At 37.2% G+C, this 27923-nt stretch overlaps 1 protein-coding gene across 22 annotated transcripts in view; it reads right to left on the bottom strand.

Moving 5' to 3' along the window:
• RIMS2 (regulating synaptic membrane exocytosis 2) overlaps positions 1-27923 on the bottom strand; it is a gene marked incomplete at both ends in the record, with an annotated part of 289996 nt that overhangs the window by 152138 nt on the left and 109935 nt on the right. For 17 of the 22 annotated variants that reach the window (XM_081324264.1, XM_081324273.1, XM_081324271.1 and 14 more), the window contains 2 exons: positions 4237-4356; positions 5861-5925. In XM_081324264.1, the coding sequence (XP_081180390.1) occupies positions 4237-4356; positions 5861-5925 (185 nt within the window). Of the gene's footprint in view, positions 1-4236; positions 4357-5538; positions 5748-5860; positions 5926-27923 lie in introns of all 22 variants that reach the window. The other 5 variants (XM_081324253.1, XM_081324269.1, XM_081324274.1 and 2 more) reach the window with 1 other exon arrangement.

The raw sequence follows: 27923 nt of genomic DNA, 5'->3' as shown, positions 1-27923 counted from the left end.
TTATCAACTGCCTTGTTTAATGACCACAAATGTAACTGAGGCCACTAATTGTAATTGCCAAGTGCCGAAATTTTGATCATGTGGCCACAGGGATGCAGTTGTAAGTGTGAGGCTTAGTAATGTCACTTTTTTTCAGTGCCACTGTAACTAAACAAATGGTAAGTTGTATTCAAGTCCTCTGTTATGATGAGAGAAAATTTACTGTATCACTTACAAAAACTAAAACATTTTTTGGCATAGACATATGTAAATGCCTAGAAATGTATGCATAATTTCATCAAACAATTCAGTTTGTGAGTCCAGTGAGTCTCACAAACTGAATTGTTTGATGAAATTAAGGACTCACTGGAGAAGGAAGGACTCACACCATTGCACTCATTTCACATACTAGTAAAGTTATGCTTAAAATCCTACAAGCTAGACTCCAGCAATATGTGGAGCAAGAACTACCAGAAATACAGGGAGGATTTCAAAGAGGCAGAGGAACTAGAGATCAAATTGCCAACATACGCTGGATCATGGAGAAAGCTAGGGAGTTCTAGAAAAACATCTACTTCTTCCTCATTGACTGTGCTAAAGCATTTGATTGTGTGGATCACAACAAACTGTGGCAAGTTCTTAAAGAGATGGGAGTACCAGACCATCTTATTTGTCTCTTGAAAAACCTATATGCGGGTCAAGAAGCAACAGTGAGAACTGGACAAGGAACCACTGATTGGTTCAAAATTGGGAAAGGAGTCCGGCAAGACTGTATACTGTCACCCTGCCTGTTTAACTTATATGCAGAGCACATCATGAGAAAGGCAGGGCTAGATGAATCAAAAGTTGGAATTAAAATTGCTGGGAGAAATATCAACAACCTAAGATATGCAGATGATACCACTCTAATGGCAGAAAGTGAAGAGGAACTAAAGAGCCTCTTGTTACGAGTGAAGAAGGAGAGTGCAAAAGTTGGGTTGAAACATTAAGAAAACCAAGATCATGGCATCTGGCCTCTTAATTCCTGGCAAATAGATGGGGAAGAAATGGAGGTAGTGACAGATTTCCTGGGCTCCAAGATCATCGCAGATGGGGACTGCAGCCAAGAAATTAAAAGATGCTTGCTCCTGGGGAGGAAAGCCATGGCAAATCTAGACAGCACACTAAAAAGCAGAGACATCACCCTGCCAACAAAAGTGTGTATAGTCAAAGCTACGGTCTTCCAAGTTGCAATGTATAGCTGTGAAAGTTGGACCATAAGAAAGGCTGAACACCAAAGAATTGAAGCCTTTGAACTATGGTGCTGGAGAAGACTCCTGCGAGTCCCTTGGACTGCAAGACAATCAAACCGGTCAGTCCTAGAGGAGATCAACCCTGACTGCTCTTTAAAAGGCCAGATCCTGAAGTTGAAACTCAAATATTTTGGCCACCTAAGGAGAAGGAAGGACTCACTGGAGAAGAGCCTAATGCTGGGAAAGGTTGAGGGCAAGAGAAGAAGGGGACGACAGAGAATGAGGTGGCTGGATGAAGTCACTGAAGCAGTAGGCGTGAGCCTAAATGGACTCCAGAAGATGGTAGAGGACAGGAAGGCCTGGAGGAATGTTGTCCATGGGATCACGATGGGTCAGACACAACTTCGCAACTAACAACAACAACAATTCAGTTTGTAACACTGTAACTCAATCCAAATTATATTTAAAAGCATGTAATGGAACCCTAGAGCATTTCTTCCAAAAAAACTTTTAACTTTAACTTTGAATATTTAAATTATAGTTGTAGGGAAGCAACCTGCACAGTGCAAACATGAGAAAAAAGGGTTATACACACGCAGAGAGAGAAATATCTATTAAAGAAAGAACATATGCAGAAGAGATAGTACCGTATGAGTATATTGAAGAACTGTAGAAAAAATATCCCTAATTTAATTAATATATACCACTGAATAAAAGTGAAGTTAAATGGGTCCTAGAAAATACTGCAAACAACAAGGTATAGGAATTGATGAAATACTAGCAGAAGTGTTTTAAACTTTGCAAGATGAAGTAATTAAAGTGCAAGTGACAATTTGTAAATATTTAGGGAAAAGTGAGCAGGGGCCAAGCGATTGAAAAGTATAAATGTGTATTCCAATATCAAAAAGTACTGTGCTAAAGAATGTTCAAATTACTAATAAACTGTACTTATTTCACATGATAGTAAACTAATCTTCAAGATTTTGCAACACAGACATCAACAACACTTCAAAGAGAACTGCTAGATGTACAATCTTGATTCAAAAGAGGCAAGATCAACCAGGATCACACTACCAATATTCAGTGAATAATTGAAAAGGCAACAAGTTCCACAAAGATGTCTATTTTTTATTTTTGTTTTCCACTAACATTTTGATTATAATTGGCAACAAATTGTGGACAACCATTAAAAATGAAATGGATTTCATTTGCCTATTCAAGAATGTGAATGATGGTTAGGAAGCAACAAATAAGAACAGAATATTAAGCAACTAAATGCTTCAAAACTGGGAATAGATCACCCCAAAATTATATATTGTCATCCAATTTATTTACCTCAAAAATTAATAGGGATTGTAACTATATCAGCTACTTGGGAGAACGACTGTGACAGATGCAGGCAAAATAATAAATTGCAAGAACTATCTTTAGAATGGTATATTGAGTCCACTTTCCCTTTTTATTAAACTCTCAGACCAGAGAGATAAGGTACATGCCTTCATTTACAAAGTTTGATATGACTTTCCTAGCCTCAGAGGGGAGGAATTCATTATTACAAAGTGTATACTTTGTGTGGTAGTTTTACTTATAGAGACCATCAGGGAGCAGTACATAACAACTTTCATTCTTCAGATAAGAGTTATCACACATCTGTAGCCATGATCTTTCAATGGGGCTCAAATCCCTTAGTGGGAATTGAATCCCTGTAAAATGTACTTATGAAAGTCATACAAGTGAGAGCATGACATATGTAGCATCTATATTTCTCAATCTTGAAGGATTGAGTTTTATTCTCCAATTGCTTTCAGCTACATTGTCAAGGAAAGATCATCAAAAAATTAATCTCTGATGTATATGTAAATAATTATGTACAACACTTTTGGGCAGTTCAGGCTAAATATACTAAATATAGCCACATGTGAAAATGATGCACAAGATTTCTAGTCTATATTAAGCCACACTAAACATAACTGATCAAATGAAGTTATTGAGCAACCTATATTCATTTAAATTTATGGTAGCTGAATTCATGCAATGTTTCTGTCTTTGCATTCCAACTTCTTTTCTTGCAAACCTGCTCCAAATTTGCTCAAATATTCTTTCTTGAACTGTTTTGAGGTTCAAAAAGGTTTTGAATTGATAATACTTTAATTTGATGTTATTAAAATTTTATTTATTTGTTCAAATTTTATTGCCACCTACAGGTATCTCACATATTTGACTGGACAGCTCACACAGTTAAAAAAAACCCAAACAATACAAAGAAATTATCAAAATATTAGGAACAAAAACCATTAAGACACACTTGAACAATTAAAAAGCATTAAAATCCATAAAAACAAACTGAAGGAGAGTGCAATCTATTTTACTAATAGTACTATCATTCTGCAGACTCCACACCATCACTGGATCCCCAGAGATGATGACAAACCCATGTCTTCAAGCCCTTTTCGAAAGCCAACAGGGCTACAACCAATCTAACCTTGTGGAGAATGATGTTCCATAGGCAGGTGCCGCAACAGACACGGCTCTCCTCCTGGGCCCCATAAGATAATATTCCTTAGTAGACGGGACCTGTAACATGCCCCTTCTCCCAGACCTGATGGGGTGAGTAATTGTAACCATGGAGAGCTAATCCCTCAAATTATCCAGCCCTATGTCACATAGGACTATATAATAATTACCAGCACCATAAATAAATCCAGAAGGAAACTGGCTACCAATGCAACTCACAGAGAAGAGTTGTAATGTCCTTTGATTTTATTTAATTAATTTTAAGTAACTATTAATTAATAATTCTTAATAAATCTATGACAAGAAAAAATAAAGCATCTAGAGAATCTTTATTTATTCAAACGTATTGACCATCCAACTCCAATGGACTCTTACGATTAAGCACTTTTCATTAATTGGTTGTAAGTAGTATCTTTGTTTTGAAAAACAGTGTTAAGATATATAAAAAATAATAACAACTATTTCTAATAAAAAAATATTTGCATCTGAACTGAAAACTTTGACTACTGACCTTAAGTCCAAGCATTGCTCCTGAATCTCTAGGCACGCTTCCATCTTTTAGGCGCTTATTTAACAAAATTCGGCCAATTAAGCCATCTCCATCTTTGGATGGCTGCCAGGTTACAGGATGCTATAGTATACATTAAACAAAATAAAAACCAGCAAAATTAAATTTGTGAAAAGGAATCCCAGCATCACATTTATTTGGCACTATTAAGTACTGTGAAATAGCTATGATTACACTATTACTGCTTTTAAACATAGGAATCAGATAATTCCATTATGATTATCAAAGTCATTTCTCACATCTTCCTAAATAACTATTCCCAAATGTACCTAAATTATACTTACACACTGAACACCAATTCAGCTTATCATTATGGATTTGAAAACAGTGAACATCATTTCTGAATATAGAGAGCATGAATGGGGGATCTAACACAAAAAAATACTTTAAAAGTTAATAAATGAGATATGATCTTAAGTAATTAAAAAGCCATATATTACTTGAAAATAAATCCCACCATGTTCAGTCTCTAAAATTCATTTAAATAAACTACTAATTTAAAATTTTCTCTCAGTTATATTGAACACTTAATTTTTATTTACGGTACTTCGCATACTGTAGGTTCCAGAATAGTACATGTCAGTATTTCTGAAAATTTAGCCAATGATTTCAAACTTAGTACATCTGGTTTTGTATAATCATAGCACTTTGTCACATAATGTACTACTGTCATGCTCTCACAAGTACACAAATAAGCATGCACATTACATTTGGCAACAGTGATAGCCTACAAAAGAAAGCAAGAAAGAGCAATAATAAACCACATACAGCAGATACAACTACTACCCCATAATGCAGATAATGTCACGGTGACAAAACAAATGAAATGGCAATGAAAGGGAAAAAAGAAAAACAATTCTGTCCAAATAGGTACAGTTCCCCCTCTCCCATTTTTTTCAACCTGGGAATTAAACTATTAATTTAATTTCCAACCCCAGGGGCATTAAAGTGGTAATTAAACACGCCAATTCAGAAATAATTCTCATTGTTTAATCATAAAGATAATATCACCAAAATAGTATTGCATGTCCATAAAAGCAATGTTTCTTTTTAGTGCCTGGATAATTTTGTTCTTCCTTATACTTTTGGATGTAATCCATAATTGTGGTTTTGTTTTTCTTTTCTGCACCTCAAGAAATGTTAGATTAGACCTGCCTTTGTATTCTTGATCTGTTTTAATGAGTGACAGAGAGCAAACAAAGACCAAATGAGCAGATTAAAATGCAGGCACCACAAAGCCAATACCTTTTCACTATGGCTATGTTCCTCATTTAGAGTTGTGCTACTACAAGTGTCTACCCCAGAGTCCTTAATCTGAGGTTCAGACCATTCCAAGTCCTCTTCCAAAGACTGGCCACCAAAACACACCATTTTCTTTTGTCTTTCAGATAAGATGTTAGAGTCCGACAAAACTGCCTGCTCACTAGTTTTTCTTTTTCCCCTTTGACTGTCCCCTACAGGCATGGGATAAAAAGGGTACAAGAAGAAAACATGCTGAGATGTAAATAAAACAAAGAAAACATGAAATGGTAAAGGAAACTAAATGGTAAGGCTCCACATGTCTCACCAAAGACATTGGGGATGCCTCACTGCTATGCCAAGATGTATGGTCCCAGCTGTAGTCCATGTCTCCTGTGAGGATCAGACAGACAAGATAGTGCAGCAAAGGAAAGGTGAAAGGAAGGATAGACAAAGATATAATAGATTTTGCATTTCTATCATCCTGCCTTTATATGCTTTACTCACTAGCATGTTATCTGGAAAAAGCAGAAATCCCAAACGACCGATATATATATACACATATACATATACATATACATATATGATAAGTGCAAGATAGTGTTCATGTTTGTGTGCATGTGTTTGTATTCTGTATATGTAAGATGTAAGATTTTACAGATTTGGTACTACTAACATCACATTACATGCCAAACATAAAAAAACCCCATGAGACTATGACTGTTACAACCTTATGAACTTCAGAAAAAGACAATTTATTGCAATGTAGCTTTTATCTGACCATGATTTTATCTGATCATGTTGAAAATTAGTGATTCCATTGGAATCACTGAAATATTATTTTCCCTACTATTTTTGTTTTGTTTTGTCAGATAATAATGATAAACAAAAACTAATAAATCAGTAGTTATAGAATCTATATATTCTTAATACTGTTCTATAAAATGATCTTGACTTTTTAAAAGAATCTTAAATAAAACATTTATTTTCTCTAATGTCTCTAAAGTACTGATACACATAAACTATAAACAGAAATTTGTGCAATTCTGATTTCCTGTCTGAAATGTTTATTTCACATTTTTGCAAAAAATGAGGCAACACCTATGGATTTGAGACAGACACAGACAAAAATATTGTCAATTTCTGTAGTTTATTTGAATGTATTTATTTAAACAACGTGGGAAAAAGGGAAAGTTCATAATTCTTTATCGAGACTCTCTATTTTTCCTATTCTACAAACTCCCCAATGCACTATTAATGGAACATAAGTCTTCTACTTCAGTAGATGTAAACATTTCAAATTTCTGATGCACACATGATGAAGGGGAAATAATGATTAGGACACACAGACAGGCACCCATGTAGTATCCTCAGCAACTCTTAAGTAAGCTGCACCTTTTCTTGGGGTTTTATGTGCTTGCCACATAATCCCCCAAAAAATGATTTAAGAATTTAATGGCAATGGAATTTGGATTTTTTTTTTTTATTAAATTTTTATACCGCCCTTCTCCCGAAGGACTCAGGGCGGTGAACAGGGCATATCTTAAAACTACAAAAGTACAAAAGTTAAAAAATAATTAAATTATTGCCCACAATAAAAACAATAAAAAATATATATAAATATTAAAACCCTAAGTGCTTCCCCATCAGGCCAGGCCAGCTTGTTCAAATAAATGGGTCTTTAACCCGCGCCGGAAGGAGCGGAGATCCGGTGCCATCCGGAGGCTCAACCGGCAGCTGGTTCCACAAAGCCGGAGCGCCCACAGAGAAGGCCCTCCCCCTGGGGGCCACCAGCCGACATTCTCTGACTGGAGGCACCCTGAGGAGGCCCTCTCTGTGGGAACGCACGGGGCGGAGGGGAGTCGACGCCGGCAGCAGGTGGTCCCCGAGGTATTCCGGACCCATGCCATGTAAGGACTTAAAAACCATCACTAAGACCTTGAACCTCACCCGGAAGACAACTGGTAACCAATGCAGCTCGCGGAGCAAAGGTGTAACATGGGAGTACCGGGAAACTCCCAAGACAACTCTCGCGGCCGCATTCTGTACCAGTTGGAGCCTCCGAGTGGTCTTCAAGGGAAGCCCCATGTAGAGAGCATTGCAATAGTCAAGACGAGAGGTCACGAGCGCATGAGTGACCGTACACAGGGCATCCCGGTCTAGATAGGGCTGCAACTGCCACACCAGGCGAACCTGTGCGAAAGCCCCCCTGGTCACGGCTACTACATGATCTTCTAAGGTAAGCCGTGCATCCAGGAGGACTCCCAAGTTGCGAGCCCTATCTACGGGGGGTAAAGACTCACCCCCCCATAGAAAGTGATGGAACGTTTTGAATGTCCCGGGATGCCGGAATGTACAGCCACTCAGTCTTGTCAGGGTTGAGTTGAAGTCTGTTCCTCCCCATCCAGACCCGAACCGCCTCCAGGCAACGGGACATCACAGCGAGGGCATCACTGGGGTGGTTTGGGGTCAAAATGAAAAGTTGGGTATCATCAGCATATTGATGATACCCAACTCCAAAACCACGAATGATCTCACCCAGCGGTTTCATGTAGATGTTGAACAGGAGAGGCGAGAGAACCGAACCCTGAGGAACTCCACAAACGAGAGACCTAGGGGCCGATCTCTGCCCCCCTGCCAACACCGACTGCGAACGTCCCAGGAGATAGGAGGAGAACCACCGAAGAACTGTGCCTCCCACTCCCAATCCCCTGAGACGCCGCAGCAGGATACCATGGTCGATGGTATCGAAAGCCGCCGAGAGGTCTAATAGGACCAGGACAGAGGAATATCCCCTATCCCGGGCCCTCCAGAGATCATTCACCAGAGCGACCAATGCCGTCTCCGTGCTGTACCCGGGCCTGAAACCCGATTGGTACGGGTCCAGATAATCCGCTTCATCCAGGACCAGAGGGAGCTGATGCGCCACCACACTCTCAACAACCTTCGCAAGAAAGCGAAGGTTGGAGACTGGACGAAAGTTGTTCAAGACAGCTGGGTCCAAGGCAGGCTTCTTGAGGAGAGGTCTCACCACCTCCTCCTTCAAGACGGTGGGGAAATTACCCTCACTCAAAGAAGCAGATATCACCGCCTGGAACCAGCCTCGTGTCCTCTCCCTGGCTGCATAAACCAGCCAGGAAGGGCACGGATCCAATAAACATGTGGTGGAGCTCAACCTCCCCATAATCCTGTCCACTTCATCAGGGGTCACAGAATCAAACTCCTCCCAGATAACATTGACAAGACCGCCCGTGTCCTGATCGTCAGACTCTGCCCAGCTGGAGTCCAAACCGGTCCGAATCCGAGCGATTTTATCCGACAGATGTTGACCAAACTCCTCGGCACGACCCTGCAAGGGATCCTCCCTCACCTCCTGATTAAGGAGGGAGCGAGTCACCCTAAACAGGGCGGCCGGGCGATTATCTGCGGACGCGATGAGGGCAGAGAAGTAATTGCACCTCGCTGCCCTCATCGCTGCGAGATAAGACCTAACATAGGTTCTTAACCGCAACCGGTCGGATTCGGATCGGCTGGACCTCCAGCAGCTCTCTAGGCCCCGTTTCCGACGCTTCATCTCCCGGAGCTCCGCAGAGAACCATGGAGCTCGATGGGATCTGCACCGGGTCAGGGGCCGCAGGGGTACAACTCGGTCCAGTGCCTCAGTGGCTGCCCTTTCCCAGGCTTCCACTAAGGCATCCGCCGAGCTGTGAGCGACGGAGGCAGGTGGGGATCCCAGTGCTGCCTGGAACCCGAGAGGGTCCATTAAGCGTCTGGGGCGGTACCATCTAGTTGGTTCCGCATCCCCACGGTGGGGGGTGGCAAAACGGAAGACCAGCCGCAGGAGGTGATGATCGGTCCATGACAGGATTTAATTTTATAACAGACACTTGCTACAGTTCAACAGATTCTGTAGTGTACTGTTATGTTCCATTATACTGCCATTTTTGTTTCAAAATGATGGCAAAATATTGCCTCCTTTAAGAGAGTACAAAGAGTCAAAGATGCACTGAAGCAAAATGCGCCATATGTACATGTTGCAAATATAACCCAAAAACATCCTCCCCAACAGCTTTCTTTGGGCCCTAGTAAGATGAATTAAGAAATGAGGATAGTGCCTTTTATAGTTGCAAAAATAGATGTGATTTCAGAAAATATTAATATGCTGCACTGATTTTAGACTGCATTCCAATCACATGTTAGTAAGACCCACGGGGAATATTACACCCAGTTTTGGATATAATAATGCAGAAAGGCATAGATTAATTAGAGAAAGAACAGTCAAATATAGGAAAATATTTTATTAGAAAATGTTGAAGGAATATTTAGACTTGAAAAGAGTTGGGAAATTTATTTATATTTATTGGCTGTTCCAGTAGACTCTGGGTCATATAGAAACTAGAAAAAAATATTAAAACAGCTAAAATATTGATTCAGACAGACAGCACAGACTAAAGTGATCCAACGGACAACAAAATAAACAAAATAAAACATGAGCCTTTAACAAATAATAAACATCAACCCCAGGCCTGAGACCAAAGCCAGATTTTCAAAGTTGTCCAGAACCCTAGCAGAGAAGGCGCCATTTTTATTCTCTGGGGGAAGTGCTGTTCTAAAGGGTATGAGCTGCAACAGAAAAGGCATACTTCCTAGGTATCACAAAAGGACAGTGTTGAATGGGGGGAACCTGGAGTGCACCTAATCTGCTGGCCCACACTGAGCAAGTAGAAACAATTGGAGTCAAACAAGTAGAAACAATTGCAGTCTCTCAGATATGTTCTTCAAATCTCTAGCTGCCATACAAAGGAAACCAGGACTTCTTCACTCAGTTGGATTATGTTATCATTTGAGTATTAAGGATAGATTCAAAGAATGCAGTAAATTAGATAAAAATTGAGTTTATAAGACATTGCAGACCTGGGTATTCCACCCAGGTATTCAGGCTTGAGGATACACAAGCTCTGCTAGTTAATATTGTATTTTATTGGTTGGAATTACAGTTTTTGACCTCAGATATTATTATTTGGATCTGTAATCTGTGATTTTACCTTTGTATGTTGCCCAGAGTCACTATTGTGACATGAACACTAGGTAATAGTATAAATGAATGAATGAATGAATGAATGAATAAATAAATAAATAAATAAAAAGCCCTAATAAGCAGGCATATACATAGAATGAAGGCTATTGCTAAGCACATTGATTTGTGCTTTAAATTGTAAGCCGCCCTGAGTCTTCAGAGAAGGGCGGGATATAAATGGGATTAATAAATAAATAAATAAATAAATAAATAAATAAATAAATAAATAAATGAGGTATTTAATTAACATCTAACATGTTATGCATAATATCTCATGTGGACATTCTGTTTTGTTTCATACATTGGTTTAAGGTTATTGTATTGTATATTGTATGAACCCCAACCTAGGTGCCAAAAAACCCCAAATCCTCCATTGGACAGCTAATATGTCTAATGTTAAAAATAATAAGATATCTGAATATCTAAATCCAGTGTTGAATATATTGAATACTTTTTAGAATTTTTACTTTTGTTACTAATAGTAACAAAAATAAAAACTCTAAAAAAGTAGCCAATATATCCAACATTGGATTTAGATATTCAGATGTCTTACTAAGATATTTTTAACATTAATGATTGAGGTAATGAGAACATTATTACTTAAAAGCTGTTTTCATCTGTGTCCTAATGGCCGCTCCATTCATTCTGACTAAAGTTCACATGAGGTTTCATTATCACTTCATTTTCCAAATCAGGGCTGTAAATTTTTGGATCCCAAATAAGAGGAAAATTAATCTTAATACTTGGATCATAGTCACACCACCCCCTTTATTTTCTAAAACATTAATATACAGTTAAATATATACATTTTCCAAAATATTATTTGCAATTGTGGATTTTTTGAAAGAATTGTAATTGACAATTCCCACATTGGTTAAATTTGAACAACAGCCCAGGCTAAGATATGTGGGTCCTATTTTGTATGACCAGCGTACTGTAGAAACCCAGAAATCTGAATTAATTCAGTAAATTAAATTTCTATTCATCATAAACTAGCATAATATGTGAATACATATATTTTTTGAAAAAATAGGACATTCATATGAAATCAATTCATTAACTGATGAAATAATATGAATCTATGAAGAAAAAATTAAATTGCTGTTGGTTCAGAGAAAAGATCTTAATTTAGGATTCTGTTTCTCACAGCAGCCACCTACATCTTTGCATGAAATCCATAAGCAAGACAAAACTGTAAATATTACTGGCTCTCAAGCAATTGGCATTTAAAGAAATACTATGTCTTGTCATCATAGCTACCAACCATTAAAAGGGGACTTAATCTCTTTTATTTCCCCTTTTAAAGTCACCCCTAAGTTTAAATGTGCTGCAGCCATTTTTATATCAAATTTCACCTTTAGTCTTCTCCCCCTCCATGGCAAATAAAATATATCCTGCTCTACCTTACTTGCCATCATTCATCTAATTCAGAGATGGTAAACTATGGCCTCTTTAGGACTTGTGGACTTCAATTCCCAGAATTCTTGAGCCACAAGTCATGAAAGAGCCATAGTTCCCCATCCCTGATTTAAACGGAATTTTACAACAAAATCTAAAGCAATGGAATCATTTTGCATTATGATCCTAAAATGTTTCATCATTTTCTGTAAAGGTGCTCCTTCTTCAAGAAGCGTCATTCATTTAATCCACCAACTTCAAAATCATAGCAGAAACCAATGCAGCCAGATAGACAGGATATTTCTTCAGACTCCCTGACATACACCAAACTCCCATCGCCCAGTACGCTCACACAGAGAAGGCCTCCTCAGGGTACCGTCAGCTAGGCAATGTCGGCTGGCGACCCCCAGGGGGAGGGCCTTCTCTGTGGGAGCGCCAGTCCTATGGAATCAGCTCCCCCCTGAGCTTCGGGTGGCCCAAAATCTCCAATCCTTTTGCCGCGGCCTCAAAACACTCCTATTCCACCAGGCTGACCTGGACTGACAGGCATTTTAATTATATTTACAATTTTTAATTTATTTTTAGTTTTTAATTTTAATTTATTGCACAGATGATTTTAATTTTATTTTTATCTTAATTTCTGTACTTATTATATGTTTTGTTGTTAGCCGCCCTGAGTCCTTCGGGAGATAGGGCGGGATATAAATCCCATTAATAAATAAATAAATAAACTCATAACTTCCTTCCTGACAGAATGAAGAAAAAAAAACAGGTGAGATTGTAATTACTAGTTTGAAGAACAAGTCTTCCTCTGAAGAAAACTATCCAAATTTGCTTCTCATTGTATAACATTTTCAGATTCATCAACATTATTTTGCTTCTGTGATGTTTTTATGTATATGCAATCTTTGTCCCTAATATTTTCTTACAGCACCATTTGCATTACTGAATATTATAAGGAAGAAAAATTTCTTTAAATCCTCTGCTTCTATACCACTTGTAATTTTATAAATTTGAAATGGCCATCTTGCCCAAGAATGTATAAAGATCTTAGCTATTTGATGGAAAATATGTAACGATCTATGTTGAAGAGATTGCTGAATTCTGGATAGAAGAATATAAGTCAATGATACATCATAGTCATCCTTTTGGGATTTTCAAAATAAAATTAAAAAGATCTTTTCCAAGAAAACTTAATATATTGTTTGAAAGGACAATCTGCCGTTGCAAATCTGTCTTTGAATTAATACAATCTTTAAATCACCTTCTAAAGTACTTACAAGACAACTAGGAACAAAACTAAAGTTTTGTTGCACTTTGTTTTATTAAATCTATATATCTAGTAGCCAGTACTTCTAATTTCCATACCCAGTAATGTCACTGATAGTTGGTATTTATATGGGCTTTAAATTTGCTTGAAGCATTTCACTTATGGAAAATTTGTGTTCTTTCTGATTACAAAATTCAATTTCTGCTTTACTCTGTTTACTTTTAATAAATTTATTACCTTTAAGAAATTCTGCCTTACAATAGCAGTAAGCTTTCTTGATCCACTAGTAGTCCTAATATTATTTTACAAAATAATACTCTGTGGGCTTTGCACAGAACCTTTCTTTCAAATGTTTTTTGTAACATTTCTAGCCTAATTATTAGATTAGGTGCACTAATTCCACAGTTCCCACTATTTCCTAAGTCACCATAGTTACAATAAGGGGTTAATAAATACATCCTTCTGAAGTTCTTTTCATTGATCATATGTTTAAATCATTTTGATAAATCAAAAACAATAAATGCTGCTAAAGTGTTGCAATGCAACTGCTAAATATTTTTTCTACACTGTAAAAATACTAACAATATACAGATATCCTGATTCACACTACTGCAAATGGCGAAATATAACAGTTAATTTGGCTAGCACTTGAGAATTCTTTTCAATAGATTGTAAGGGAATGGTGTAAAATAAATAGGAAGCACTCTGTACTAAGAGTCACACTTTTTTCTTTACTTTCTTTTCTTTATTTTCTCATAAATCTAATTTAGCACTAATCTTGCATGAAGGCTAATGAAAATGTGATATTAACTCAATGAATGTGATTATGCATTAACCCTTAACCTCCATTACTGACAAAATGCATCATCATAACATTTACCAAAAAGTTTGATTAAGCAAGGGTTAATAGTTACAAAAATTGCAAATTCATTAATACATTAAAAGGAGGGATTTGCTTTTGCAAATTTAAGCTGCTCCTTTCAACTTTGTTGTTGTTGTTAGCTGCGAAGTCGCGTCCGACCCATCGCGACCCCACGGACAACACTCCTCCAGGCCCTCCCGTCCTCCACCATCCTCCGGAGTCCATTCAAGCTCACACCCACTGCTTCCTTTCAACTTACATTTTCCTTAAACACATTCCATAATATCACATATTGTGATCACATACAAGTTAGCCTATATAAAGTTTTTGGTAAATGTTATGTTGATGCATTTTACTTAGGAGTAATTCAGACTGAAAATAAATATTATAGAATAAAAGGTGCAAGTGTCATTGTTCCTCAATTCCTTCTCAATATCTCTATTTCTAAAGAAACATGGATATTGTTTCTCCCAAATTCTATAATACAAAGTTAAAAAAACAAGCAATTTTATTTATAAACTTTTTTGTGTTGATTGGAATTGAGAAGTCCATTCCGGTAGTACCAATAGCCAACTCAACATTCAATACATAATGTATCTTATAGCACCCTTCTATCAACTATAAATGCTGCTTCTATCACTAGAACAAACCTGGAAGGTCAGTTTGCATATGGATTTCTGAATTTCATTGCTATTTCAAATTCACATAGGCAAACCATTAAGTTTGAAAGACCAACAGGCACTGGTAGGAAACAGAGGTTTAATCTGTAGAATGCTGTCACATATGGTTAAATTGTCCTTTATTTTTTAAAAATCTAACAAATAAAAACAATGTGACAATGGTAACATAAAAACACCTAACCCAACATTAAAGCTTTTTTAAAAATTAAAGAAAGCTGTTAAGAGCAATTTAAGAAGCCAGTTTAGTTAGATATGTCTTAACAGCTTGTCCAAATAGTGATTGAGCTATTTGCAGGGAAGTTAAACCAATCACAGTAATTTACAATTTGTATTCTTTTTTGTGCAGGAAAAAAAATGTCCATTTTAAATGAGAAACCAAAATATCTGAAGACAGTTGAAAGCAAGTTTCTTTTTATGGCACGCACAACTGTTCTCTTACCAAGATAATGCAGAGGAGTTATAAAACATACCATGTTATATTACATGAGAGTGATGAAAGATAACACTGAAACTGGAATGTCTTCGATAAAACATTTCGGGATGCTCTCACTATGGTGCCCTGCATCCCTCCATACTAGTAGAATTCTAGTTTCAGATAGTATCTCCCTGTCTGATTTGATCTGGCAAGGTTAGCACACTCTGGTTCCAATTGATTAAGCAATACCATCTATCAGGACCATGCATCAGGACAACCTGCAGCCTTACAGAGCCTTGGTGGAGCAGTGGGCTAATGCCTCCTTAAGTAACACCAGCTGCCTGCTATTAGTGCAGGTTCGCATCACACCAGGCTCAAGGTTGACTCAGCCTTCCATCCTTCCGAGGTAGGTAAAATGAGGACCCAGATTGTTGGGGGCAATAAGCTGACTTTGTAATAATGCCGCTTGGGGGGGGGGTGAAAGCCCTAATAAGCAGGCATATACATAGAATGAAGGCTATTGCTAAGCTTGTAAGCCGCCCTGAGTCTTCAGAGAAGGGCGGGATATAAATGGAATTAAAATTAAAAAAAATACAGCTAAAGAAGGTAATCTCTAAAATTACCCTCCCCAAAAAACATCCACCAAAAAAGAGGGAGATGACTTTAGTGGTCCTGAATAAATTTTATTCCACCTGAAGCGTTTTAAGCAAAATTAAGTTTATACAGGAACACTGGTATTCTCTCCATTTTTGGTTCTTTTTGGTACATTGAAACATATAAAACAAGCAAGTGCTTCCAACAAAGAAAGGCAGTTTTGTGAGGAAAAACTTCAGTATGACTGTAATTCATATTACATAACTGGCATCCACATATTCTCCAATTTCCAAGTAAACAAATTATATAACAAGAGCCCTCAAAATGAATCATACTCTAAATGTTCACTAAAGCATCAAATATAAAACTTGAAATAATGTAATTTACATTTCCATTAACAAAGTAATACATTTTTGTATCTTCTTTTTGTGACTGCAAAGAAAGAGCATGATATCAGTTTAAATTTTTTTCTTAAGATTCATTTTCAAAATAGTAGTCATGATGAACATAGCAAATTGGTGAGGATGTTTCCAACTAGTCGCCTCAAACCTTCAGTCACAAAGATTTTGCTATTCACCTACATCTACTTTGCAATTTGTTCTGGGCAGAGGGGCATGCTTCCAAACAATACATAGAATTGGAATCACTTGTTTTTCTAAAGATAAACATGGGCCCATCTGAGAAATTTTGGGGCTTTATTGCGGCATAGATTGGATTTTCATATTGAGACTCATGAATACTTAATTCTTTGGAAAAGAACTAGTTAAATAGGTAGTAAAGATAGTCCTCGACTTATGACCACAATCAGGACCAGAATTTCCATTGCTAAGCAATGTGGTTGTTCAATGCGTTGTACCCGATTTTACATCCTTTTGTGCCTCAGTTGTTAAGTGAATCAATGCAGTTGTTAAGTGAATCACAGGCCTGTTAAGTAAATTTGGCTTCCCCCATGATTTTGCCTAGGAAGGTTGCAAATGGTGATCATGTGACCTTGGAATGCTGCAACTGTTGTAAATACGAGGACAATTCAGAAATAAATCTCCGTTTGAGCATGTGCAAGAAATAGGAGGGGATAGTGACGTCTGTCCTATGGTGCCGTGCGCAGTAATTCAGTAGACAGTGAGGAGTGGAAGGAGAAGGTTTTGCAGTTGACTCATCCGCTAGAACAATGAAAAATGAACCCTGCCATAGAAAATCCCACCAAACGTGAATGCAGTAATATGATTTCTGTGTGCAAAGAATACTTTCGGCAGCTGCAATTCATTGTGAATTGTGTAATGTTTACAGACCAGACATGATGAGTGAAGGTGTTGCGTGTCAATGGTGTCACATGTTTAAAAATGGACGAACTGACGTGCACGATGGGGCAAGAAGTAGCCGCCCATCTGTAGTCAGCGATGAACTCGTGCAGGATATTGACAAAAATGTCTGTGAAATCGGTTCTTAATATCTAGAGCATTGGGGCATGCTGACTTCTGGTGTGGTGTTGGTTCAGGATAATGCTCACCCGCACACCGCTAGACACACCCAAGAACAGTGCCTTGCATCGCACCACTTCGATGATGACAATGCACGATGCTGTCACAGGGTGGCTTCATTCCCAGGCAGAATATTTTTTTTTGCAGAAGGAATTTGTAAGACGTTATGACAAGTGCCTCAATTTGAATGGCAATTATGTCAAAAAGTAATGTAAAGTTGTAGTTTTCTAATGTGTATAATAAAAGTTCTGTATCTGTGAGTGTCTGTCATTGATAACCAAACGGAGGTTTATTTCTGAATTGCCCTTCTTCACGCTGGCTGGTAAGCACCCAAAGTTTAATCATGGGGCCACAGGGATCATGCAATGGGTGTAAGCTTGAGGACCTGTCATGTGTTACTTTTTTCAATGCCACTGTAACTTCAAACAGTTGCTAAACAAATCGTTGTCAGTCTAGGACTAGGACTAGTGACTTTTCATTATTACATAATTATTACTTTGAGAATTTTTCATAAATTTAAATTGAATGTGGTCTCCCTAGTTCATAACAGTGGCAGTATTTTCAAGTTAAACAAGTTTTGAGGGCCCAACTTGGGTTTTGGTTACTTCAACGATATCTGAGATGCAGGAATCTCCAATAATACCACATTAGCAGTTGAAAGTGCTTAAAAATGTTAAAGTAGTACTGACGGATTTAAAATTAAAATTAATTCATCAAATGTTGCATTTCAAGTTTGCTGGAATCCATGAACAACATTTTGAAAGAATGGATATCAGCTTTCTTTTGTTGTAAATGTAATAAATTTGAGAGATTGCTGACGAGGATTAAACCAACATAAATCTTCTAATCTTTAAAATGCCATATGATACTTTGTCATTTTCATTTCATTTTCCACTAATCTATGTATTTAATAGCTGGCACAAAGCTGTATAATTTAATTACTAATATTGTACTAGTAAATAAACTGCATCCAATAAGATTACTTCTATAAATAACAAACAAATTTTAATGCATAATTCAAATTAGTTTATATAGGTTATAAAAGTAAGAGACAAAATATGTATGCTACCCAACTTAGATAATTAAAAAGTTTATCGGTTTATCGCGGCCTCAAAACACTCCTTTTCCACCTGGCTGACCTAGACTGACAGGGATTTTAATTATGTTTACAACTCTAACTCTATTCTTTAATTTATTTTAATTTATTTCAAATTTTTATTTTTAATTTACTGTACAGAGACCTTTAAGTTCTGTTGTTGTTAGCCACCCTGAGTCCCTCGGGAGATAGGGCGGGATATAAATCCCATTAATAAATAAATAAATAAATAAACTATCAGAAATATAAAACAATCTTTAAGGTCCAATTTTTTTTTCATATTTTGAAAAGTCAAGCATTGAAAAGCAATCTTTGCAAAGATATCCCAGTTTTCTTTATAAATACAGGTAGTCCTCAACTTACAATCATTCATTTAGTGACATTTCGAAGTTACAATGGCACTGAAAAAGTTACTTATGACCAGTTTTCTCACAATTCAGATGCTCGGCAACTGGTTCATATTTATAACGGTTGCAGTGTCCTGGGGTCATATGATCATTTTTGGTGACCTTCTGACAAGCAAAGTCAATGGGGAAACCAGGTTCACTTAACAATTGTGTTACCAACTTAACAACTGCAGTGATTTACTTAACAGCTGTGGCAAGAAAGTTCATAAAATGGGGCACAATTTACTTACGAAGTTTTGCTTAGCAATATAAATTTTGGGCTCAATTGGGGTTGTAAGCGGAGGACTACATGTATTAAATGTTAGAGTCTAAAAGGAATACTATACCCAATACCTAGAAATAAAAAGTTTTGTTTAAATTATTTCATACAAATCTTCAAATCAGCAACAAGGAGACTAGGAGGGTAACTGATGACATGTGCCTGACAACACATTGCTGTATTTTATGTACAGCAGCATTAGCATCATTGTATCATTGCATTTGCTTTATTCAGCATCACCACAGTTTGGTGTAGACGCTAATGGATGAAGCAGATATAAATCACAATGCCAATTTACCATACAAAGTTTAATTGAACTGTGTATTATGACAGCTTATGTTAAAAAGGAGGCAGAAAAAGGAATTACAAGTATGCAAAAACTATGCTGTGCATATAGTCCACAACTTGTGACCACAAACTGGAATTTCCATTGCTAAGCAATATGATCATAAAGCACATCACCCAACAATGGCAATGGCAATCCTGACACTCCTCATTGCTTTCATTAAGTAAATTCCACCATTAGGCAAGCACTCACCCCAATACAAGCCACTCTGGGCTTGATTCCTCCTAACTCCAAGCCTCAGTTCTTCCAAGGGATTGTAAGTATTCCCCCAGTCTCTGCCCTTAAAACCACCCTACACCCTGTCTTGTTGGCCAGCAAGCAACCCCAGAACCACATGGCTCTTGGGCTGCGTGCCATACTGTAGCTCAGAGTCTTCTTGGCACGCCCAGACTGGCCCCTGCATTCATAACTGACTGTTGTCTTCTTTCTCCCACATGACTAGCCTGATCTTTTGCAAGGCTGCTGCTGGTCACTTGAGGCCATCATTTCCAGGTCTCATGAGGAAACTGCCATGTGTGTGACCTGAGGAAAAAAAGCCTTATACAGCTGGCATAAGGAGCAAGAAGCCAGGCTGGGCTGCCTGGTAAACAGCAGGAGAAAGTGGCAGAGGTTATGGAGTGCAGGGGCCCAAAGGGCATAGATGGGGGAGACAGGCAAGTGAGGGGAGTTGAAAGAACCCTGCAGTCTAAGTGCGGGTGGGCTTCCAAGTGCCCAAATTTTTATCACATGACTGTGAGGATACTGCAACGGTCATACCTTCCGGGAGCAATCATAAGTCCCTTTGATCAGCTAATTATTCAGAGAGGGCAAGGAGGAAATCATTAAGATTTCTTATGTTATGAACCTGATGTAAAAAAATTCTGTTTCCATTAAGAGTCATGACTTTGGCTAAGCATTCATTCTTAGATAAAAGGTACATCAGGCAGTAATGGAGACAATAGTAGTAAGACAGCTTCAGGTCTCAAAGACCCCATCTATAGACGATTTGAAATGGACTTTGAACAGGAGTCCAATTCCTGCAGCTACAAAAGCAGCATGACTCTCACCACTATAGAGATAACCAGAAGTCATGAAGTCAAAATGTAGAGCTGCATTGAGAAGAACTTGGCTGGGGTTGGGATTCAAGGCTTATTAAGGCCAAGTATGCTCAGAGACTAGCAATTTCCTATATTTAAGATCACCTAAGTACAGCACAGCATTAGAAAATATTCCATTACAATACAACCTTGTATATTAGATATACAGTGCATTCAGAAACTGTTCAGGCTCCCCTCACTTTGGTCAATTTTGTTATGCTGCAGCCTGATTCTACAGTTGTTGAAATTCATTTTTTCCCCTCATTATTCTACACTCAGTACCCCATAATGACAAAGTGAAAACAGAATTTTAGAAATGTCTATAAAATTATTAAAAAGAAAAAAACTGAAATATCACATTGGCATAAGTGTTCAGACCCCTCACTCAGTACTTTGTTGAAGCATTTTTGGCAGCAATTACAGCCTCGAGTTTTTTTGCGTATGATGCAACAAGCTTTGCACACCTGGATTAGGGGATTTTATGCCATTCTTCCTTGCAAATCCTCTCAAGCTTAGTCAGGTTGGATGGTGACCATCAGTGGACAGTCATTTTTAGATCCCTGCAGAGATGGTCAATAGGGTTCAAGTCAGAGTTCTGCCTGGGACACTTTAGGACGTTCAAAACGCTGTCCCTAAGACATTCCTGTGTTGTCTTAGCTGTGTGCTTTGGATCATTGTCATGTTGGAAAGTGAAACTTCGGTCCAATCTGAGGTCCTGAGCACTGTGGAACAGGCTTTCATCGAGGCTATCCCTGTACTTTGCTCCATTCAGCTTTCCCTCAAACAGTCTCCCAGTTCCTGCTGCTGAAAAACACCCCCACAGCACGATGCTGCCACCACCATGCACCACTGAGCAACATAATAGAGCAGATCCAGTATCTCCACTTGACAGGTGGGCCTACTATTTGAATGACTAATTAACTAACTTGATGGCCAGGACAATGCAATACAAAATGGGCATACAACCTATTTAGGACAGTTATATCAAAAAGATGTCTGTGAAAAGTATAATTGGGACAACTGCATTTAAGAATAAATTTTTAAGGAAAGCTACATTCAAATATAAGTATTAGAGAAATGTGTCCAGGAAAATATTTTAAGAAAAAATATGTATCTCAACAGATGTAGATTTTAATTAATTTTGTACATTTTGTACTTGTACTTTCCTGTTTTCCTCAGTGTCTTTATTTATTTTAGAATCAGGAAACATAAAAAAGAAAAAATTAAATGAAAAATAAATCTACAAACAACACAAATAAAAAAATATTTAGTGCCACATATTAAAGTGTTGTATCAATGTAAGCTTCAGAAAATTACAACAATTGACTTGATATTCATCTAGTAACAACAGCAAGTATAATGAATCGCTATATTAAAGCCTTCTATTAAGAGAAACACAAAGTTTGAATGTCCATTTGTAGAATTATAATCCCCAAATTGAATTAAATGTTTTCCAAATTGAATTAAATTTTGTAGCAGACTTGTTTTTCAAATATGATTTTAGTTTTCACATTGATAGCTTATTTTGCAATTATTCTGTATATTCCCTGGATAATCTCTGAAGTTTTCTTGGCAAGAACTTCATGAGTGGTTTGCTATTGTTCATAGGACTGAGAAAGAGTGGTTTTATGACTCAGACAGGACTAGAACTCACAGTTTCCTGCTTTCTAGCCCTGTGCATTATTCCTATACCAAACAGGCTTCCCATAACTCTTTTAGGATTCTTAAATAATTCTTCAAATTTAAAACCAATAAAAACACTTGAAAGTCCATTATTTTTTGTTGGCTCAAACATTTAAAGCAAAAATTGCATTATAAAATATCAGAAGTATCAATAATTTCATGCATCTCAACTCTTGACATTTATTAGCTAAATTACCTGCTAATATGGGCAATGGCCTCTCATCTTATCACAACAGATCTGCAGCAGGGCATAATTTGTTAAAGCCAGTTCCATGCAGTGGTTAAGGTGCTGATCTGAAAACCTGGAAACTGTGAATTCTAAGCTGGGTGACTCTGGAGCAGTCACTCTCTCTCAGCCCAAATAACCTTACAGGGTTGCTGTTATGAAAAAAGTAGGATGCAGAAGTATTAGCTGCATTCATCACCTTGAGTTGACCACATATTTTTAAAAAGATGGAATTAAAAACATAATAATAATAATGCATATGTGTGCTATCATTTAAACACAGAGAGTTAAAGGTATAACTGTTCAGACTGCCTACTCCTTAAAACAACAACTGGGACTGGAATTTCCATCGCTAATCAATATGCTTGCAAAGTGTGACCTCATCACTTAGTAACAGCAATCCATGCAGTCATAGTTGCTGTTGTTAATTGAATCCCATGGCTGTTAGGCAAGGCAACTTCCTGCTGACTTCCTACAACCAAAATCACTAGGGAAACTGGCAGGAAGTTATAAATTCCAAGCCTGCAGGCAGATATATGGGGGCATGGGGGCATGGAGGAGAGTCACTGAGGGTGTGCAAGGGAGTAAAGAAAGGTCCAAGACTGACTTCCGGTTTGTGCGCACGGCACTTTCAGATGTACAGGAAGAGCTCTCTCTCCCTGCCCTCTGATCCTTCTTCATTGGAGGACCCTGAAAAGGGTCGAAAGTCACCCTAGAGGGGAGACCACTGCAAGGAGGCCCTCCCTGTGATCTCAGAAGGGTGGAAGCCCTCTGCTTGAATCCGGAGCAGCTCCTTTGGCCCAAAGAAGAGATCAGCCATTAAGCCGTTCCGTGCTGAAAGCCAAAAGCACCATCTAGCACAATGAAGCAATCTGGAGGACCTGGGTGAGATCTTACCTTTCCTATCCCCCTATCTGCCTGCCTGTGGGATTTTTCTGAAAATTTCCTCCCCCTTTTTTTTGAAAAAACGGCATTTGTATACTTGGGGAATAACATTTTAAGCCTTAAAGCCTCAAAGAAAGAAAAAAACTGATTAAGCAAAGAAATTAAGCAAAATTATTTCTACTTATTAAAAAGCTCCTATTTTTGGTGGGGATCTACTACCCTATTTTCTGTTTAAGATGTGAATTAAGGAAAAAAGAATGGACTAATTATACAAAAGCTTTATATTAATTTGGGGGGGAAGGACTTCACAACTTATTCTATATGCTGTTGATGACATCTCGTGGCTAAACTTGGAACAGCAAGTAAACCTTTTGCCTATTGTGAGAGCCGACTGAATAACAGAGCTGTCCTTGACACTATCTTCAAAGATAAGTGTGGGAACATCTGGCACTGAAAACAACTTTTAGGAACATTGGTGGTGGAAAATTATTGACTCCTATTAAAATAGCCTCCATGGAAGACTTAGCTATAAATACCAATAAAATGGATGACTATATCCCACCACAATTATAAACTGATATTGGACACAATCTTGGCAATAACTGAGCAAATTAAAGCCAAACTGCATAATAAACCTGACAACTCAAAGCCACCAAATCAAACTTTGACCTTAAATGATGAACTGACAACCCAAAAACAAATAGAAGGGGAAACTAACATTAAAATAGAAAACTTCAAAGAGCAACAAATGCAGCCTATAGAGAACCTTGAAGTCCAAACTCTAACTTCAACTACCAAACTTACAACTCAAAAAACAACAATACCTGAAAAAAGCAACATTAAGAGCGAAGATATTAAAGGCCTTCAAATACAGTACGTTGAGGATCCATCTAATCAAACGATAACAACATCAGCTACTACTTTCTACCTAAGCCAGATGGAAATGGAAGAAGAAAAAGACCAGACTGAATTAATGACAATTATATTACATCAAATATCAAAAACTGAGCTATTAAGGCAATATTTCAAGGACTATAAAGGGGACAACTGCTTTGCAAAACTGTCATTTGGATGGTCTCCTCGGATTCAAATAAGAGGTGGAGGAAGAAAGGGAGACACATTTAAGAATTTAAAGGCATTAAGATGGAAGCTTGATTGGCACAAAAGGAAGGCGAGAGTTAGATTTAAAATTAGAGTTGTCTCTTTTTTGGGATTTGTAAAGACTGAGCTCTTTTGATGGACTAAGGGGAATCTTTAAAAAAAATATAAACTGATTTTATATTTCGGTTTTAGATCTTTAAAGGAAAACAAAATTAAGCTTCTAGAAGATAATTCTGAACTATACTATAGAATTTAGATTTTTATAACAAAACATAGTATTTTAATAATTGTTGAACAGTTAAAACAAAAAATATTTTTCTGATCATTGGTGATTTGTTAAGATGAAAACTAAACTTTACTGGTAAAACATAAGAATGTTTTGTAATGAAAAATGTAAGTTTTGTAGACAAGAGAATTATTCTTTATTGAAATAGGGAATTGTGGGTTACCCAAAAATTAAGCTTTCTTTTGTATATCATAGGCTACTCTAGAGTATTTTATTGCAATTAGATAAAAATTAAAAACAGGATATTGATATGTATTAGTGAAAATATATTGAAAATTCTGTTAATTGACTAGGTCACAACTAGAAATGTATTCTTGATTATTTTGACTATGTGATAACTAAGGGAATTAGAGAGGGAATCCTTGTTGATGCAACCTGAACTATTTATAAACAACTTGCTATTTGTTACTTTGACTACCCAACCACCGTATTGCTTCACAAATACATGTATATGTAAATATTAAAAAATCAATAAAGAAAGGTCCAAGAGTGTGTAAAAGGCACCACGTTAAATCACAGAGGTTTTACAAGAGCGCTGCATGAATCAGGGAAATAGACATCATGGCACAAATGCTGAGGGGTGTCAGGAGGTTACACAGGTGGGGAAGGCTTACCCCTATGACCTGTAATGTCCTTTCCGGCTTCCCAACTTTCTGGAGAAGCCGGTAGAGTAGGTTGCAAATGGCCATGATGTGATTCCTCGACACTTGACAACAGGTTTTAAGGGCAAACAGGTAGACAAGCACTCAGATTGTGATCACATGACCACAGGAGTACTCTGAAAGCTGGAACTCAAAGGACCCCTTATAACTTGTAACTTTGAACAATCACTGACCAAATAGTCAGAGGTCAAGAACTACCTGTATTTCACACCTACATAAATAACTTTGGAAGGGTAAATTTGACATTTACAACTTCTCTGGGCTGATTTTTTTCCCCAATCACTTTATTTAACTTCTACATTTTATCAGTGATACCATTGTGGGTAAAGACACTTTTGATTCAGCAGAAGATACATTTATATTTTAGAGATTTAGGTCAGATGTAGTCTATTTCAGGGGTCTTCAAACTTAGCCCTTTTATGACTGGCTGAGGAATTCTGGGAGTTGAAGTCCACAAGTCATAAAAGGGCCATGTTTGAAGACCCCTGGTCTATTTGAATGAGTCCTTTTCCCAACACAATCCCAGCAACAATATGAAGGGCCATTATGGTTGGAATGAGATTGTATTCTATCTATGTTTGTTGTACTACAATCTGACAAATATTCAAAAGCATGATGTGATGAGCACGTGCCACAGAATTTCAGTCCCTTTTTCTCTTTTATTTTTCGTATCTTGTCCATAAATCTCAACTAATATAGGTCCTAATGCTAAAAGACCCAAAAGAAGGATTAAAAGTAAAAAGACACATTCTTTTTTACACAATAATTTTATTAAAGATTATATAGAAAAAATGTACAAACTATAAAAAATAAAATGAAAAATGAAAAATAAAAATAAAAATAAAAAGGTGCAGAAGAAAAAGAAAGAAGTAACCTCCCCCTTCATCGCCAGCAACTATAATTAACATTAACAACTCATCAGTCTCTTAAAATAAAACAAGCCATCTCTTCATTCCAAATACCACCCATTATCCTCAAATAAATCATTAAAGTATCACTCCATCTTGATCAGCAGAAGTTCATTAAGGGTTATCAGAAACAACAACATAACTATTACACTCTATATCTAATTAACCCACTTTAAATCCTTTCTTTGCATTTATTAAACACATATACTTAAAATGCAACAAATCATCTCTTTATCTCTTAAAGATAATATCTTTAAAACATAATCATCCAGAGCTAGTCAACAACAAAAAAACCATTAAATCTTAATGGAAATAACAGTCCATCAATTTTAACCTTGATCTAATAAACTAACTTTGTATGCTTTCCTTTTTCTTCTGACAATTTTTAATACCCCAGCTTCTCTTTGTTTCTTCTCTCAAAGTCATTGACAACTTTAGCAAGATCCTTTTGAATATTTTATTTATTTTTTTTATTTTAATTCCATTTATATCCCGCCCTTCTCCGAAGACTCAGGGCGGCTTACAAGCTTAGCAGTAGCCTTCATTCTATGTATATACCTGCTTATTAGGGCTTTCACACATCCCCCAAGCGGCATTATTACAAAGTCAGCTTATTGCCCCCAACAATCTGGGTCCTCATTTTACCTACCTCGGAAGGATGGAAGGCTGAGTAAACCTTGAGCCTGGTGGGATGCGAACCTGCACTAATGGCAGGCAGCTGGTGTTACTTAAGGAGGCATTAGCCCACTGCTCCACCAAGGCCACCATAAAGAAAATATCCAAGTCACTTGTCATATTCTCATTGTCTCTTCTCATAAAATCATGAACAATTTTTACAAGCCTTTGATAAAATCCATATAAAAAGGTTCTCCACATTACTCTTCTGATTTAGTATTTGTGTGTCTTTTTGTTAGAACATCAGCTGGTTTCATTTGTGTATCCAATATTTCCCCTTTCTGTTTTAAATTCACACGGAAATCAATTTCAGCTTATCTAATGAAGCTTGTTCCTCTTCTGTGACACCATCCAATATATCTATGATAGCAGATGTCTTTAAAATTATTTTCTGAATTCAATAATTGTTCTTTTTCATTGGATCCACAGATGTATTTGTTTCCTTCTGGTGCCTTCTAGTCATCTTATTAAGTTATTTTTGTTCCCAAATGTAAACATGGGAAGTTTCTAACAGGGAGGATTTAATTAATTTTTAAGTCTTAATTCAAGTCTATCTGAGTCCTTAGTCCATTTTAAGATTTCTAAAATCAACATTCCAATCACCATTTTGCAGAATATTCCAACATTTTTTCTTTTTTCAAAACCTTAAACTAGTAATTAAAACCTTTTTCTTAAAGGATTAAAAGCTTACACAGTGAATACAGTAAAACCTGTAATTCTGAAATTTCTCAATCTTTATAGAACAGTAAAAAAAATTAAATACAAATTAATTAAGATTGTGAGATTTGGTCGAACTTAAAGTCCATTTGGCCAGGGGTGTCTAACTGCCAGCCCGTGGGCCGGACACGTCATCTGGAAGCCATGCCCACCCCATTGCCGGCAATGGCAAAATCATCCTGATACACTGCGTGACATCACGTGATGTCACGAATTTGACATGTCTGATGTAGGCTATATTAAAGGCTATAAGCTTGATGGAATTCTATGAATCTCAGCTGATTGAGAGC

This window comes from Vipera berus, assembly GCF_964194415.1.
Source record: "Vipera berus genome assembly, chromosome: 3".
NCBI classification, from domain to species: Eukaryota; Metazoa; Chordata; class Lepidosauria; order Squamata; family Viperidae; genus Vipera; species Vipera berus.
Note: the sequence above shows the minus strand (reverse complement) of the source record. Positions and strands in the feature narration are given on the sequence as shown.